The sequence below is a fragment of the Bemisia tabaci genome, chromosome 5 (assembly GCF_918797505.1).
Source record: "Bemisia tabaci chromosome 5, PGI_BMITA_v3".
Classification (NCBI taxonomy): Eukaryota; Metazoa; Arthropoda; class Insecta; order Hemiptera; family Aleyrodidae; genus Bemisia; species Bemisia tabaci.
In genome coordinates this window covers 42,279,023-42,297,642 of record NC_092797.1, presented here as the reverse complement: position 1 = coordinate 42,297,642, position 18,620 = coordinate 42,279,023, and the positions used below count along the sequence as shown (strand labels likewise).

Genomic DNA, 18,620 nt, shown 5'->3' with positions numbered 1-18,620 from the left:
TTTTGGAGGGGCAAAATCAAAGGATTTTATCACAACTGATATCAATTTTCTTCATTAATTCTCTAATTTTATTAATTTCCAAATTGATTGAATTGCAAAATGTTCAAGCAACTGATTGTGAGTCATTTTGAATGATAATGAAACCATGAGAATTTCTTCATAAGAGAGTAATTGTATAACAATTCTCCAACGCCTCACACTGAAACGTTCGAGCCTTATCTGGTGGAATTCACTTTTTTTCTTAGTTCCATTTCACTCCCCAAGGATTGTCCTCGTGCTTAGTCATAATATATTGATTTGCAAAAAACACCTTGCTCCTTAACCAATCAGGAGTTCCCAAAGTCACGGAACTGAAAACTAAATGTAAGATGTAGTCTCTGCACAAAAAAAAATTAAAATAAAAAAAAAAAAATTTCAGAAATAATAAAATACATACCTAATGGAAGCATGCACCTCACGAATGGATCACCCATAAATCCAGCAGGACAGCTGCAGACAGGGCTATGACTAATGACCTCACAAGAAGCTTGAAGACCACATGCTCCTGAGCATGGGTTACGACATTTATAGTTTTGGCATGCTTTATTCAAAGGACACTCATTGTTTGAAACACATTCGGGCTGGCAATTAGGAGGAGCGCCCTTGTATTCTGGTAGACAGGAGCACACTGGTTGATTGTTCGCTTTCCGACACTGACTGTTGGGACCACAAGGTGATGGAGTGCATGGATCTACCAGAGCTGCCTCAGTATCTGTCAGGATGAATATGAACAATATTATTATTTCTTACAAGAAAAGTATTTGAACAGTAGATGAAGATGGTTCGGAATTTGCAGAGTGAAAAGTGTAGTTTTGAGGGAAAATCGTTTAAAGTTGGAGCTGGTCATGTTCTGGACTCAAATTTAAACATCAAATTGAAGTGCAACGTTATGTCCTCTGTTGGCAAAAAGACAAACTAGGCCCCCTTTAATTTATTCTTTCTTCCTTTTGTCTTTTATCCTACAAAATTAGGAACCCCTTTCTTTCCATAACTGATGTCAGCTCAGCTGTAAAATCACACACCTGAAGATTTTCCCTTTAAACACAAAGATCCTTTTTTTCATTGCGTACAGTCAAAAATAATAAATACATTTTGATTGTGGGCAAAAAGAAAAAAAGGCCTGTGTTAATTTCGATTTTTCAACTCTTCTATAAGGCTTTCACTTAACTGTAAAAACAACAATATTTCAAAAGATGAAGAAATATTTATAACACAAACCTGCAACAGGTTGGGGATTGCAGGCGACAAAAGGATCTCCAATGTGACCAGGTAGGCAGTTACAGGAGGGTACATGATTGATTACAGAACAAACTGCTCTTTGTCCGCAAGTGCTGGGCAGGGATCTGTGCATTTGTTCAGGATGCAAGCAAAGTTTGACGAACAGTCAGAGTCTAGCACACATTCAGGACGACATCCCTCGTACGGATTACCATGATAGTCCGGAATACAAATGCAAGAGCCAGCATTTTTCTGCTGTCGACAATAAGCGTTTGGTCCACATGGCGATGGAGTACACGGATTGATTAGTTTTTCTGTAATGTATCAATACAAAAGAAATTAGATGGCATGTAGGTGACATAATGCTTCTATTACGAATAAAGACTGACTGAAAAACAGGGCTGCAATTTTTCTTGGATTTCAAAATTCCCTCAGCTTTCTATGACTTTTTCAGCATGACATTCCCTGACTTTTCCATGTTTTTATGAATGTAATTTCTCATAAAAATGTTTTTTGCAAAAGGACTTTCGGGCAAAATCTCTTAGAATTAGAGAAAAATCAAAATTTGTGAAATTTCGGGCAGAACTTTTAATTTTCGTTCATAGAACGTATAGGTAGGGTAGAAAATGATTAATTATTTTAGCTAAAGCATTCAAAGTATTCAGCAAAGCATTTCAAGGTTTTATGGAAAAATCTTAGACTTTTCAGGGTTCGGAAAAATGTCCTGACTTTTCAAGGTTTTCAACGAGATTTCAAGGTTTGAAAGAATGCCTTGATTTTTCAAAAACTTGTTACCCTTAAAATGGATGAAGGAAATGGTGGCTGATGCAGAGGTGAAGAGAGGGCATTACCTTGCTGAATGCACTGGACAAAAGGATTCCCAGTTAATCCTGGCGAGCAGGAACAGTGGACGGAGTGAGATATGACTTGACATTCAGCATTGATTCCACAGGAGCCGGGACAAGGATTGACACATTTCTGATTGATACACGCTAGATTTGATGGACAATCAGGATTGATGATACATTCCGGTCTACAATGCGGAGGTCTTCCTTTGAAGTTCGGAAGGCAGGAGCAAACAGGTATTTCACCTTCCACTTCGCAATGTGAGTTCGGTCCACACAGTGATGGATTGCAGACACTTTTGTCCTCCTCTGGGGGTGTTGATGGCAACACTATTTGGGAGAAAAAATTAATTATTATTATTATGATATGAATGTTGATGAGGAATAACGGATTTATTTTTAATTATGCTTTTATTATTTTTAATAATGAGGTTGGCTCTTTTCGATAAATATCCTGACAAATTCAAACCAAGTTTAGGTCAATTAATTAATACAAAGAATGGGTACATTCAAAACTTATTAAAATGTTCTCTTGCAGTTTTGTGTAATTTTTAAGAACAAGCAAGGCAAATTAAGAGACTTTGAATAGTAACTGTTGATTACTTTTTTTTTCAAAAAATAGTACACTCCTGGTAATCAGTGGTGCTAAGGAATTCACTGTGAGAACATTCAAATGTTGCCAAGGTCTCCTGTTCAAAAATGTATTGTTCAGGAAAGTCATGAGTATTTTGCCTCATAATTTTCTGATACTTGAGATAAAATTACAAATAGGATTTCCTGAAAAATTGGATAAAAACAATTCAAAAGTTTTCTGAAATTTGTTTGTCCCATTATAGAAAAATTTGGTGATGTCCAAAGGCTCATGCAATGTTTTTCCTTTGCACAGCAGTACTGAGATCCCACTATCTGTGAATAATCAAGTGTGAAGCAAGAAAAGAACACCAGAGAACTTACTTGATAGATCTTGGCAACTTTTGAAAGGATCACCAGTCAGCTCAGGTCCACACGAGCAAATGGGACTATGGTTGACAACTTCACATCTGGCTCCCACACCACATGCTCCAGTGCAGGGGTCAATACATTTTGAATTTATACAAGCTTCCTGGGACGGACACTCTGAGCTTACGACACATTCCAACTTGCAATTAGGAGGAGTGCCAACATAGCCAGGCAAACAGGAGCAAGCAGCGTTTCCTTCAATTGTTTGACATTTACTGTTTGGTCCACAAGGTGATGGAATGCACACGTCTTTAGGTTTTGAAGGTTCTGCAAAATAAAGAATGAAAAATTATGGATAAACATGATGCACAAGTTTAACAATTTTAAAAAATGAGGATGTATAGTTCGTCTTGTCACTGAAGTGAGGCTCTTGTGATTAAAGAGTAAAATTTTCTGAAACCTGCAAAGTCAGAATTTAAATATTTAAAATGCTAACTCAAACGCCTTAGAATTCTGTGGAAAGTCAAGAATTATACACGACTTCTTGCAAACTACATTAAGATGATTTGAGATGATTAAGATGATTACTACAATGACTGAGGGATCAAAGATGATTATTCTCTAAAAGCATAGGTACGTTCCTGGAAATATCTAGGAGACAAACATCTTTGGAGATGCACTAGTTAAAAGTGAAGTAATGGCAAAGATAATCTTGCAAGAAATTAAAAAACTGTTCTACAGTACTTCAAAAGATACATTTTTCGTATAAAAATGTTTTTTTTTTTTTCTATTAAGGATAAGTTCTTGCAGCAATCAAGCCTAAAGATCTAACTTTCAGATTGATTGATTTTTTTTTCTAACTTCAAAGTGACAAAAAAAAAGGGGTCAAATGATGTTGAGTGGTGATTATAGGAAGTCGAATACATTAAGTACCTGCTGTGAGCATTCGACAGGAGAAAAATGGGTCTCCTGTCATACCCTGAGGACATGAACAAATCGGCATATGATTTACAACACTGCATTGAGAAAACTGTCCACAAGTTCCAGGACAAGGATCTTGACACTTATTTGCAATACAAGCTTTACTGCGATCGCATTCGTGATTGATCGCGCATTCCGGTCGACATTCTTCGTAGGGATTTCCTTCATAATCACCAATGCAAAAGCAAAAGCCTTTCTGACAGACAGCATTGATTCCACAAGGAGATGAGAGACAGGGATCTCCTGTTGTTTCCAGGTTGACACCAGCTGATTAAAAAAGAAAAAAGAGTGATGTAAATCAGACATTTGGGTATTTAAGACAAGATAAACGCAATGTGGTGTGAAAAGTTTCAGTTGCGTTTTTAAAGCGGATATTTTTGATGAAAAAATTTGATACAAATAAAAGAGTGTCTTTCAGGGTGACTTCTGATGAAATTTTTACATTTGCTACAATCCTAAGAAGAAGAAAATAAAAATAAAACCCGACTTCAAAAAATTGTCAAAAGGTAAGATGTGTTCAAAGGTCTACTTGAGATATGTTGATTTCAGTTCTTTGGAGAAGAGGCAGTTTAAAAAGACTGACTCTATGGTAAATTGTAGAAAAAGGTAGAGAAAAGATGATCCATAAAAAAAGGAATAATAAATTAAACTTACTCATGGGAATCGGAGAACAATGGACGAATGAGTCCCCAGTGAATCCTTCCATACAAGAACAAGTAGGAACATGGTTGAGAACTTGACATTGAGCATTAACGCCACAGGACCCTGGACAAGGATCCGTGCACTTTTGTTTGACACATGTTAAATGACTAGAACAATCTGTGCTGATCACGCACTCAGGACGGCATTTTGGCGGAGATCCGATGAAGCCTGGAGTACAAGAGCACACTGGCTTATTATCAACAATTTGGCACTGAGAATGAGGTCCACAAGGTGAGGGTTGACAGGATGCGCTGGATTTTGAGGGAACTTGTATGAATGATGAAGCTATAAAAAGAGAAAAAATAACATCATGTAGAAATCAAACAATAGAACATTTCTAAACGACTTTTAGATGAGGTGATCAATATTCCTTCTCCAATGAAGACAACTGTTATTGTCGCTAGCCATCAATAAGAATCATTGGAGCTGATTTCAATTTGGAATAATAGCCTTGTCCATTCTTTAAATGTATTTCTAAAATAAATCTCATCTTTTTTCCGATATGTATTTTTCCTAGATCTTTTTTCTTCTAAACAAGCTAGCTTTCTTTGAAACAATGACAAGTATACTTGCCTCTCTGAAAATATAGAAGAGAGAAAACGTTATGGGTGAAAATACCCCGGTAAATTAAAACGTCTCACTGCTACATGGCGATAGGGACAAGAAATTGACTTAAAACATTTTGTCAGATGCTATAACTTCTTGGACTGTGAAATAGTCAACAAAAAGCTTGTAAAATATGCAGGATCGATAAAATTGAAGTCTGGATATTTCATTGAAAATTTTACTAATATGCAGGGGTTACTAGATGGATAATTTTTATCAGTTGAGCGCAGCTCCCAAAATACTTAAGAGTTAAATGTTTCTAAATTCATTCATAAAACACCAAGAAGCAGTTGTTAAAGGTAAAATTTTATCGAGAAATCACTTACGGATAGCACTGCATTGGATGAATGGGTCTCCGGTGTATTTTGCAGGACACGTGCAAATTGGATTGTGATTTCTGACGGTACATTGAGCACGAATACCACAGGTGTTTTGACAAGGATTGGCACATTTTAGGTTTATACAAGCTCTATCCGCTGGGCAATCTGAATTTTCAGTGCACTCTGGGTGGCATTTTGGTGGATTGCCGACAAACTGAGGTAAGCAAGAACATATGGCTTCACCATTCACTGGCCTGCATTGACTGTTAGCACCACATGGGGAAGGATAGCAAGGGTTCAAGACTGGAGGCGGGGTCGAGGCTAGAACAGAGGATAAGACAAAAATTAGTGACAGTGAAAAATACAGCTAATGGGTAAAACGTTCTTGCGGTAAGAGTTTAATGTAATGTTGCATCGCTTGAAGTGGTTATTCGAAAAAAAAGCCTTAATGAAATTGATCACTGGACAAAATAGGGATTGAAAAACGACATGGCATATTTTAGGATCAAAATTTCAGTGCACAGTGGACACTCCCTTAAAAACATTTTTTTTTAAAAAAAAAATTACTAACTCAAAAATGATAAATTGACATTTTTCATTTTCGTTAATTCAACCATTCTATTTGCGGAAAAAACTAAGTTCACTTAAGTCACATGATATAGTATTGAGTAAAAATCACTAACTAGTACTGATAGGTATATAAAACAGTTTTTTATTTCAAATAAATGAAATTTAAAATATTTAACTTACGGGACACAGGTATTGGATGGCACTGGATGAATGGATCACCAGAAAATCCTTGAGCACAAGCACAAACTGGCTTGTGCTCTGATACCGTGCAAACAGCTTCAATGCCACAAGTTTCTGGACAAGGATCCACACATTTGTAATTTGAGCAGACAAGTGATGATGCACAGTCTGTGTTGGATTCACATTCACGATGGCAACCACTGTGTGGGTTACCGTAAAAACCAGAGAGACAGACACACGAGGCCACTCCTTTATTATTAACACAATCAGCATTGACACCGCACGGTGTTGGAAAGCAGGGGTCAGTTTGCGCTGGAGTTCTTTCACTAGCTGAAATTATAAAAATGAATAAATAAAGAAATAAATAAATGTATAAAAAATAAAGTGACCTGCAAATTAGACGGCAGAGGGGGTTCATAATTTTTACAATCTTCTCTGTAGTTTTATTTTTTGGTTTAATTTTCCGTTAGCTTCATTTTCTTCCATATATTTTTAACACTGCGGGGTTTTTACTTATCTTGCTCTTTTAAATAAATAGATAAATGAAGATGATATAAAAACCAATGAATAAAAGGACCTGAAAACTTTAAAAAGAACCCACTTCTGTCTGCAAAAAAAATTGATTTAATTACATGGATTTTATATAGCTTTTCTATGGCCAACAGAGGAGAGTTTGAGTTAAGTGGTTTTTGAGGCCTTATGAGTTCAGCATGCAGAAGAAGAAGAGGTAGAACAAAATGAAAGCTTGTTACACAATACAGAGTGATGTCTGGATAAAAATCAACTATTTTAAAATTTACAACTCCAATCATACCTCGAACTGGGTTGCAACGAGTGAATGGATCGCCTTGATATCCATCAAAACAGGAGCAAACAGGTTTGTGATTGACAACAGCGCATTGGGAATTCACTCCGCAGGCTTTCATGCACGGATCTCGACATTTATTATTGATACAAGCCAGTTTTGTTGGACAGTCAGCATGGATTGAGCATTCGGGTCGACAGTGAGGGGGTGCTCCAAGCATCCCCGGAACACATGAGCACATTGCTCCACGTTCGGTTATATGGCATTCTGAATTGGCTCCACATGGAGATGGCACACAAGGGTTGATTGACTCCACTGCTTCTTTGGGAGCTGAAATAGATAAATACATACCTTGCTTTAAGAGCTCAACTTTGAATTTCACATTGACAGATTATTAACTGCCATTTTAATCCATTCACCGCGTTTCACTACGAGTAATTAGATTCAGGTTGATTAAAATGGGTGCACTGAGGAATGGTGTCCTCCTTGTTCTATCTGACTTGATAGAAAACGTACGGTTGTTCCTCGTTAGAATGTTATTGAACGGGAATTAAAAGTAGAACGTTTTTTGCAGAAAAACGTTACTTTGAGAAACCCTGTAGCCGAGACAAGTAACCAGAACTTGAAGAAATGAGCGTTGTTTACAGAAAAGTGTTATTTGGAAAAACACTATAACCAGAGACGACTGACCAAGACTTAAAAAATGAGCAATCTTTTCATCAAGCAACAGCATATTGACAGTGAAACTACCAGACCACGTATCACGGTTTGCGGCGTTGCAGACTTCCTGTCATACTTAATTTTTTAAATGGAAAACTTCTCAATGTCAACTCTTAAAAACCTCCGTAAATTTTCTTTGCATAGAGAAGAAAATTCTGTGAAAACTTCGAGGAATGATATTGATTTTTATTCCTTTAAAAAGTAAAATTGGAACAGAGACTTTTAAACACCGCAAACAAGATACGAGGTCTAGTAGTTTCTCTGTTGATATCCCTAATTGGCATAGCTAAGAGAGAGGCAGAGAGATAATAAAAAGAAAAAGATTCCCTTCTTTGGTTCTTAAGGAATAAAAAACTGGAGAAACATATGTAATTGGTAACCTACCTTCTTCAACACATTTAACAAACGGATCACCAGTGGTTGAAGGAGGACAGCTGCACATTGGGTTATGGTTGAGGACTTGGCAGACTGCCTGAACACCACAGGTTCCTGGACAAGGATCGACACATTTTTGATTTACGCATGCTTTGGTCTGGTCACATTCACCACTTTGAACACATTCTGGCCGACAAGCAGGGGGAGTTCCAACAAAGTCTCTTTGACAAGAGCACACTGCATGACCATCTGACACCCGACAAATGCTGTTTGGACCACACATTGCAGATTCACATGGATTTTTCGGGGGCAAAGCTGCAAAATATAAAAGGTTACTGATCAGTAAGTCGGTTTCTCAAAAAAAGAGAAAGAAATTGATAATTCAGGAATTTATTGGAAAGTTTTAAAAAAAATTATTTTACATGGAATACATTGTATTTATACTAAGGACATGGTATGGGGTAAGCTGGCACTTGGTTTCTTAATATTAACAAATAAAAACATGTAAATCAGTTGATGGAGGCCCACACATTAACACAACATTTCTTCATACACCCTTGCTTTGTTTTTTTTTCTTTTTTTAGGGTTTAGTAATCTGGAGTTTTTAATTTTTGGACTTCATTTTAGATTCTTTCGCAGGAAAAATGGGTGACATAGTAATAAAGGCTACAATAGTGCGATCTCTATAATAAGGTTGCACTTTTAGATATTTTTTTTGTCAGCATCCTTCTCTGATTAAAACCAGCCTACCTACTCATGACAACAATCTCAGTTGAAGGGAATTTCACTTGGACAGCAAAAAACATAAGCAAAAATGGAGGTCATGTTGTTAACAAGCCAAATTTCTCTATCCAAACTGAACTCGCGTCAACTGAGTTTTTGTTGGTGAAGTATCAACGCAATCCATGAAAAACAATAGCTGTTATTCCTTAAGAATATCATCGTCTCTAATCCAATAGACCAATATAAATCAATATTGATTGTATTTTGATTTTACTTACGTTTTGGAGGTTCAGGCTTGCAAGACTGGAAAGGATTTCCGATAAACCCTGGTAAACAAGAGCACTGTGGAATATGATTTACGACCTTACAGACCGCATTCCTGCCACAGACCCCTGGGCAGGGATCTCGGCAGTGACTAGATAAACACGTTTCATGAGGTGCGCAATCACTGGGAATGACACATTCAGGCCGGCAGCCTCCAGCATAGGGATTACCGACATAGGGAGGTATGCAGGTGCACCTGGCAGTTCCATCAACGCTCGTGCAGTGGGCATTCTCACCACAAGGCGATGGTGTGCAAGGATTTGTGGGGATTGGAGCTTGCACAGCTGAAAGAGCAAAATAAAATTACATGTTAGATACTGCTTGCATGAAAAAAGAGTAATATAAAGAGAGAGGTTTGATAATGAAAAAACAAAAAATGGAGATAAAACCATGTAATTTTGACTGTATTAGGTAAACAGGCACGTATGGGGATTCCGTCAGCCGCCACAATCACAGACCGGTGACATTTTTCCACCCTTGTCCCTGTCTTTTACTGTTTATTTTTATTGTACGGAGATTCCTGTATGTGTGAAACCTCTATGCTTAGTGTAGTCTATTTTGAAATATACTGTTACAGTGAGTAAAATAAAAATGAAATTCCCAAGAAATTGGCAATCTTGTTATTCAGCAACCCAATTCCCTTTCAAGAATTCATTAAAAAGCCAAAACTGCATGAAGTAAGCATACCTTTCGACACACAGAATAATAATTTAAATGGACATTGTTGCGTGAAGTCAATGAAATTGTACTTGCTTAATATACTAGGGCTCTAAGTAATTGCGTTGATAGATTTAAATTGTGAAAATTTTATTAAAATTTCATAGAATTTACTGTTACTATCTGACAATTTTGAGACATTGATAATTTTTAAAGTCACACAAAACGCTAAAAATTAAATTGTTAACAGTAACAGAATAACAAAGGGATACATACTTGGTGGCACAGAGGAGCATCCAACAAAGGCGTCACCCTCGTACCCAGGTAAACAAGAGCAGAAAGGGGTATGATTGATGACACTGCATTTTGCATTGTAACCGCAAGATTGGGTGCAAGGATCGCGACACTTCTCTCGGATGCAGGCTTGATCATGAGGACATTCCTAGAAATCGCAACAAAAACGGAGAAATGAGAAAAAAATTGATACAGCATTGAGTGAAATAATTATGTATTTTAATAGAATTCTAATATAATAGTTTAAATTATTATATTAAAAATACATTTTAAAATGAGAATTTGAGAAAATGAATTTATCTGGAGATGAAAAGGCATTTTAGCAGGCTTCATAGAATATGATACAAATATATGAGTAAAGCAGTATCAAAAGTGTTAATCTAGAGGATCAATCGTAACTTAAATTACCTGGCTCATGACACATTCAGGGCGGCAGAATGGAGGCTTTCCGGTGTAATTCATTGCACAAGAACAGACGGGGTGTCCCTGAGTTACTTGACAGATAGAGTTTGAGCCACAGGGTGAGGGGTCACAAGGGTTGCCATCGATTTTAGGAATTTTGGGAATTTCTTCCGCTAAAAAAAGAAAAAAGGAGCATGAGAAACAAGATGGAGAATAACAAAAATACCTGTTTGAGCCAAAAAAACCTTATACTGTGTAAGTAAAGAAACTTACCAGTAACAGGAAAGGTGTAAATGTAAAAAAACACCGTTTCAATAAGAAGTTTTTCTTGAATTCAAAATGCGTTTGACAAAAAAAAAAAGTGAAGCTATTTACCTTCCAAACTGATGACAGATGAACAAGGATATTTTACGACACTACAAATTTAATATTACTTGCTGCAATGAAACAGGCATACTCAACAGTTACTTCAGAACAAACTTGTCTGGCCAGCCGATACAATAATATTTTAAAAAAAGTATAGTTTTTATTTTTACTTTTTTTTAAAGACCTTTCATTACACCATGCAATAAGCAATAATTTTACTGCCTTCATGAATGAACAAAACTGAGTTTTTTAGTAATAACTCTAGTCAGAGAAAAATAAAAGAAAAATAGTAGTTTGCGAGCGCTTCCGAATGCTCAGGGCATCCTGTATTTTTTCATAACTTTCTTCAGTTCTTAGAATGCTAACAAAAAAAAGTAAAAATAAAAATGAAAATCTACAGATGAAACAAAAAAATATATTGATATTGTATTTTATCACTTTTTTGGGAGCAAGCTACCATTAATCAATTATGTTTTATTGAAACGATAAAAAAATTGTAGCAAAATTCGATACTTCAATGAGAATGGGAGTAAGTACAGTTACTCGGGGTCAAGAATTTAGAAAAAAAATCATGCAAAGTAGAAAAACGGAAATACCCACCAGGAGGTAGATAGCAGTTGATGAAAGGATCTCCGACATAACCTGGGGCACAATTACAGATTGGATTATGGTTGATAGTATCACATCTTGCATTGAGTCCGCAGGTCCCTGGACATGGATCGGCGCATTTTTGATTGATGCAAGCTTGTGATTGTGGGCACTCCGCACTGATCACACACTCTGATTTGCAGACTGGAGGAACACCTCGATAGCCAGGTAAACATGAGCAAGAGGCATAACCTTGCTTTGATATTAAGCAGCGACTGTTTGGTCCACAAGGAGAGGGATCACATGGGTTGCTTGGGTGTCCCATAACAGGAGCAAAAACTGCAGGAAAAAGAAGAAAAATGTATAATTCATAGAAACTCGCAGGAAAAATGTGTTTACTTCAAGTTTATAATGTCACTGGGCTAAAGATGGTTGAGAGAGTATATTTAAGGATTAAAGGGATATAGTGTTTTTAAGTGAATGAAAAAATTGGAAATAGACGATAAAAACTAAAGGCATTCTTAAAAATATCGATTAATAAGCTGGTGACTAAGAAAGAGACTCTATCAAAGTCACTCAAAATTAAATTTTAAGAATCACATAGCACAAAATTAATTCAAGTATTTATGTCAGGAGAATTTACAAAAAACAGTGTTTTAGAGTCACGTTGCAAATACCTTTCAAGAACAAACCTGTTTCTCTTTTAAAAGTTCACAAGGTTAACATTTTTTTCTTAAGCACAGATGTGAGTGCAAATATGTCCATGTTTAAATTCAAACACCAACTTCATAATTAATGATGCAAATGTTTTTCCATCAGATCAAGTACTTAATTTTCCTCCTTTCAAATCATCATTGTATCTTAATTTTGAAGAAAATTTTTGGCACGATACGGCCATTGAAGCATCAGTAATTGTAGAGAAGACGTACAGTTACGTATTTTCATGCTTTTTTGGTTATTATTCATAAGAGTCATGAGAGAATATTATTAACTTCGATCATTTAGTGAGAACTTGAAAACAGATGGGGAAATTGAGCAACAGAAGCAAGTAAATTGGAAACCTTTGCAATCGTTATTGATACATGAGTTTTTTGTTTATAAGAGTGCTCAACTAAATATGCGCGAAAGAATGATAGAGGTTTACTTACTTGGCTTGAATGCATAGCAGCTGACAAACGGATCACCAGAGTGATCTTTTGGACAGTAGCAGACAGGCAAATGATTGACAGCCTGACATTCGGCATTGACACCACAAGCACCAATACAAGGATCTTCACACTTATTATTGACACAGCATAGAGCTGATGGGCAGTCTGAGTTCAACACACATTCTGGTCTGCAGCCTAAGTATGGGTTGCCTTGGTAGCCAGGAGAGCATACACAAGTTGTGTGTCCGAAGCTGACTTTGCACACAGCATTAGCGCCGCATTGTAGGGCAGCACAAGGATCCTGTTTCTGATTTTCTGATGCTGAAAAAAAAAAACAACCTGATGTTTAAAAGCTGATATATTAAAAAACTATGATCTAAGAAAAACAAAGTCATGAATTACAGAAAGGGCGACAATTCTTGACTTGGAGGGAACAATATTCTTCCAATGGGCTATTCACGTTAGCATGATTTGTCCAAAGGATAGAAATTTCCTTTCCGTTTAGTAAAAATCTTTCATAAACTAATGAGCTTTCATCGTTCCTGAAGACTAATCATAGAGCAAAATAAAAACGGCGGCTCACACAGTGACATCGACAAAAGAGAAAAAACAAGATAGACATTTTTAAATAAATCTGGACATTATGTACATGGCACAAGATGCCACACTTCCTTACATGATAGATTATTCTGAATTACGCACATAATTTTAATGAATGAATGATAGTTGATGATTGGAGAAGGAATTTAGATCATTTACCTGTTGGAGGATGGCAATGTTCAAAGGGATTTCCCACCAGTCCTTGAGGACATGTGCAGATAGGTTGATGATGATGGACGGTGCATTGAGCACCAAAACCACAAGAGCCTGAGCAGGGATCCATGCACTTTTGTCCAATACATGCAAGATTGAAAGAACAGTCTGAGTCAAATAAACAGTCTGGATGACACGCAGGACTCCAGTAGCCACCTGAGGAGCCACATGGATTGCACATCGCTACTTGACCGCTGTGTACGCTGCAGTAAGAGTTCGGTTCACATGGAGAAGGATCACAGGGCAGCGTCTCGTTCTTCAATATGGGAAGGTATGCTGGTAAAAGAGAAGAAGTGTGTTGAATATATTTACGTAATTCAAGACTTGCAGTATCTGCAAGAAATAATTTTCTAATGAAATCTATGTAATCAGTACTCTACCGTACGATCTGATTGTGAGTTTAAAACGCAAAAATTACATTCTTAATTTTTTAGCAATAGATTGAAAGTATATCTAAAGAATAAGAGAATTATGATAATTCAATTGATCTAAATATTGCGCTTCATAAATACAGAAAATAACTCTCAGCAGATGATATTTGGTAAGGCAGAGTAAATTTAAAAAGCATTTAGCCTTTTGATTAGAATTTTGAGCACAACTTCAAATTTTCAGGCCTTCGTCCTTGACTGGTCCATTGAAATTCTGGATTGAATAAAATTGAAATCTTTTTTTAAAACCCACAAAAACTTGAAGAGAAACCACTGTAATCCCAGATTGTGACAATGATCTCATCTTAATGGAACCTCCAAATTTTTAAGATTCTCGAGGAATGAAAACAAAACTTTCACAAGGAGTGAAAACTCACATTTTGAAATACACTGGATGAACGGGTCACCAGAATAACCTTTCTGGCAAACACAAGTGACGACATGATCTTTGCTGATACAAACTGCTCCGACACCACAAACGTTTCCAAGAGAGCATGGGTCTTTGCAATGATGAGAAATACAAGCTTGGTTTGAGGGACAATCAGAATTTAGAACACACTCCAAACGGCAGCCAGATTGGGGATCTCCGATGAAATCAGGCAAGCATGAACACGCTGCTTTATTTTTGACCACACTGCATAAGGTGTTCAGGCCACAAGGATTTGGTTCACATGGATTTGTCGAGGGAGCTGTTAGACTGAAATACACAAGGGAGCTCAATAATATTAAGTTTACAATAAGGCCAGGAAGTCAATTCAATTTGAGACCCTTTCATGGGTTTAAGGAATTTCACTAATATGCTAAACACTTTAGAAAATTATTCAGAGAAGAATAGAAAGTCCACTGCTTTGAGTTCTTTGTGTTTACATTTGAGACAAACATGTAGAACAAACGATTAGGCAGTGAGTTGTACTTTACATGACAACAATACTCATACATTTAGCTTTCTGGATCAACTTAATATGATAATACACATAGATTGATGGGAGCTGCTTTTTTTTCTTTAAGGTTGGAAAATTTCATGAGTGCTTTAAGAAAGCTCATTTTGAAGCAAACAGAAAATAGCTTTTTGTAGTGATGAAATCAAAGAAAAAACTATCCGTGTTCAAATAGTTTCTTCTCTCAGCAAGGAATCTTACTTGTTTTGTCAGATTGGTGACATTTAGTTATAAAAATTGGGCAAATTTTAAATAAGCTGAATTACCTGTGACAGGAACGCATTTGATCAGAGGATTTCCAGTCAAACCACTGTCACAAACACACTGAGGATGGTGCTTCTCTACGCGGCAGGAAGCTCCAATTCCACAAGCACCAGGACAAGGGTCCAAACACTTCCAACCTAAGCATGCTTGGGTGGGAGAGCAGTCTTTGTTGCTTCGGCATTCTGGGCCAGAACAACCGCTCATAGGATCTCCAGCCATACCGCTCAGGCATGCACAATGTTGCTTCCCTGAAAAGAAGTGAAATAAAAAAAATTAGTATATTATACTATTTTGAAGACATGGTAGAGGAATCCTTGGTAATGAGAATAGACTTTTTGCTGATAGCAAATGTACAAATGATTCAAAAATTAAAAAATCCAAAAGAAAAGCTTCAAAATCAAGGAGTTTTTGACACTATAAGAACTTCTGCCAGGGATGTATCGATGATGAAAGTACCAAATAATACATCTTGATTTGCGATATTGCAAATATCCTGTCAGGTTTTGCTTGTTTAAAAAGGACAATCATCATTTTTTCACAATATTTTGTTGATTATTTTCGTCTTTATTTTTCGTATTTTCAACAACTCGCTCTGAAAATTGTGCCAAAATAAGTCAAACAGTATTCTCAAAAAATAATTAGAAATAAACAAAAAATTTTAATACTGCCATAGAGATCTGTGGTTTGGTAGTTTCACCGTTAATATTTAGGATAAATAGAGACATTTACTTTGAGACTTCCATGGCATAAAAAACCTGTTAAGAACTGGAGGTTCTCAGTAACAGGGCATCTATATTTTTAAAATAATGAAACGAGAGGCAATAATTACCTTCAGGGGATATTGAGCACTCTGCAAAGGGTCCACAAGGATTAGGATCACAAGGTGAAGAACGACCTGGACGGCACGAGGTGTATGGATCGCCGGTAAAAGTCATTTTGCAGTAACATTGCTCAGTTCCTCCAACTACATAACAGTCCGCATTTTGACCACAAGGGCCTGGTAGACACAAAGTTTTTGAGGGTGCTGCAAAAAATTAATTAATTTGTCTTACTTAAAGAATAAAAAAAAGTACGTACCACTAACATATAATGTTTACATGAATACTGCTGAGCCAGTAAAAAATCAATTAAGAAAATAATTTTAATTGAATTTTGGAGAGGACAAATTAATTAAGAGAATGAAAACATTGGAAAATGTCCAAAAAACCAGCAAAAACTGACTGCAATTGCTCTAATATATGATCAAATAGCTATATCTTCACAAGGAAAATAATTTTTTTTTCCATCTTCTACATAGGAGAAAAATACAAGAATAAATAAAAATTCAATTACATGTTTTATTGAAGTCAAACAAGTTTGAGTTAGGATTGAAATTTCTATGAGCTTGAGGAGTAAAATAACTGTATCACTATTTTCAACACTCTGATAATCAGATGCTTAGGCTGCCAGTCAATTTTGAGCATGGAAAAACAATATTACAAACCATTCATTCTTCATGAATTAAAATTAAATGAACTAAATAAAATTAAAAGTTGCAAGCTGGTAATTTAATAAAATTGAAGAAGTTTTATCAAAACGATAGTTAAAAAAACTGACCTGTGCAGGAACGGTAAGGATTTCCTATCAAAGGCTCCGGACAGAAGCAAGACTGAGCTTGATTTGGATCACAAATGGCTCCGTGGCCACATGGATTCGGTTCACAACGATTACGTTTTTCAACACAGCCTCGGATTGTATTGGGACTTTCAACATAACCAGGCAGACATGTACACTTGGCAAAGCCATCGCTCAGAAGGCTGCACTGAGTGTTGGGACCACATGGTGATGGTGAGCAAGGATTTTTTGGTAGATGACACGGCTTGCTTGGAGGATCACCTTCGTACTCCGGTAAACAATAACAGACAGCTGCTCCATGCACCACTCTGCAGCCAGAGTAGGGTCCACATGGGTTCGGTGAACATTCATCGCCTTCAGGGACTGAAAGAAGAGATAGAGTAAATTGATCATTTCTGTGTATGATTATTAAGTTGGCGCCTTAAAATAAATTATGTTTTCTTTAACCATCAAATTCAGGACTGAAACCCTTCTGGCTCACGTAAGATTTGACAGCTTTGTAAGATATGAAAGATGAAAGAGTCAATGAATAGTTTTTCAATTTAATTTGTCAGGCTTGATGTGTCCTAAGCTTCTCATATATCCTCAGTCCTCAAAAACCAGATGATTAATGTGAAACTGACACAGGGGGTACAAAAACTTATTGAATGCCCCTCGTAAGTGTATTAATTTAAAAAGCTGATTTGCAAGGATAATATTCTGAATTAAACTTTGGAACTTTTGATAGGAGTGAACATAAAGCAGTAATTAAGAAAAATAAAGTGCAACTTACTGCAAGTTTTGAATGGGTTTCCAGTCATTCCTTTGGGACAAAAACAAATTGGATTGCCCTCATCGACCTCACATAAAGCTTGATAACCACAAGGATTTGGGTTACAGGGATTTGTTGGAGCTGAAAAAGAACATTTTAAATTAGTAGCCTCTCTACTTGCAGTGATATGTGAATGGTTAAAGAAGCCACACAATATTACAGGAATTTTGGGAAGTTTAAAAAGTCCGAAATGGAACACATACACAGGAGCTAAAAATTTCTTTAAAATTTATTCTGATGGTAGACTAAAATGCACTTTAAAAATGAACCATTACTCAACAGATTGAGCGTTGCATTGTATTGAAAAGTATAGAACAAACTTTATACATTTTTTACGATAAAGCTTTGTGCAATAAGTTAACAGTCCTTAATTTATTTTTTTTTTTTTTAAAAAAGGGGAGGATCATGAATATTAATCCAAAAAAGATTACAAACCGATGCATCCAATTGTAGGGTTCCCAGAGTAGCCAGTTAAACACTTGCAATTCGCTTTGTGAAAGTATACTTCACAGATGGCATTTGGACCACAGCGACAGGGATTGCTGCACTTGCCATTGATACATGCTTCATCTGCATTACATTCATTATCATTATGGCACTGTACGACTGCAAAACAAAAGATAAAAAAGTTAAAAACACTTAAGTTTGTTATCAGAGAAAAAAAGTAAAAAATCTTAAAAGAAAGCAGACAATAATAAGACGTGCAGGGATCATCAAAGTATCCTGGTAATTCTACGCCACTACTAGTACTCCAGCGTAAAGGATTATTCAAAGTTTTGTTTCTTCAGGGAAGAGAAAAAACAGACATATTCTGCCTTAATTAGTGAGAATACGTTTTTGCTCTCTTAAGTGAAGTACAAAAATATTGAGGAAAAAAAGAATAGTATGAAAACAGAGTAGAGTAATCCCATTTAAGTCAGCTCAATTTTATAAAATTAAACCCCAGCTAG

General features: G+C 36.3%; 1 protein-coding gene across 1 annotated transcript in view; it reads right to left on the bottom strand.

Annotated features, from left to right (window-relative positions):
* LOC109039134 (uncharacterized) overlaps positions 1-18,620 on the bottom strand; it is a 196,025-nt gene that overhangs the window by 31,136 nt on the left and 146,269 nt on the right. The window contains 23 exon segments of the mRNA XM_072300755.1: positions 437-751; positions 1,258-1,371; positions 1,374-1,571; positions 2,109-2,432; positions 3,057-3,368; positions 3,975-4,289; positions 4,677-5,009; positions 5,657-5,971; positions 6,401-6,730; positions 7,215-7,535; positions 8,310-8,615; positions 9,302-9,631; positions 10,281-10,446; positions 10,707-10,873; positions 11,667-11,993; positions 12,803-13,123; positions 13,562-13,891; positions 14,421-14,732; positions 15,248-15,493; positions 16,075-16,269; positions 16,842-17,222; positions 17,632-17,751; positions 18,106-18,276. Coding sequence (XP_072156856.1) covers positions 437-751; positions 1,258-1,371; positions 1,374-1,571; positions 2,109-2,432; positions 3,057-3,368; positions 3,975-4,289; positions 4,677-5,009; positions 5,657-5,971; positions 6,401-6,730; positions 7,215-7,535; positions 8,310-8,615; positions 9,302-9,631; positions 10,281-10,446; positions 10,707-10,873; positions 11,667-11,993; positions 12,803-13,123; positions 13,562-13,891; positions 14,421-14,732; positions 15,248-15,493; positions 16,075-16,269; positions 16,842-17,222; positions 17,632-17,751; positions 18,106-18,276 — 6,249 coding nt within the window.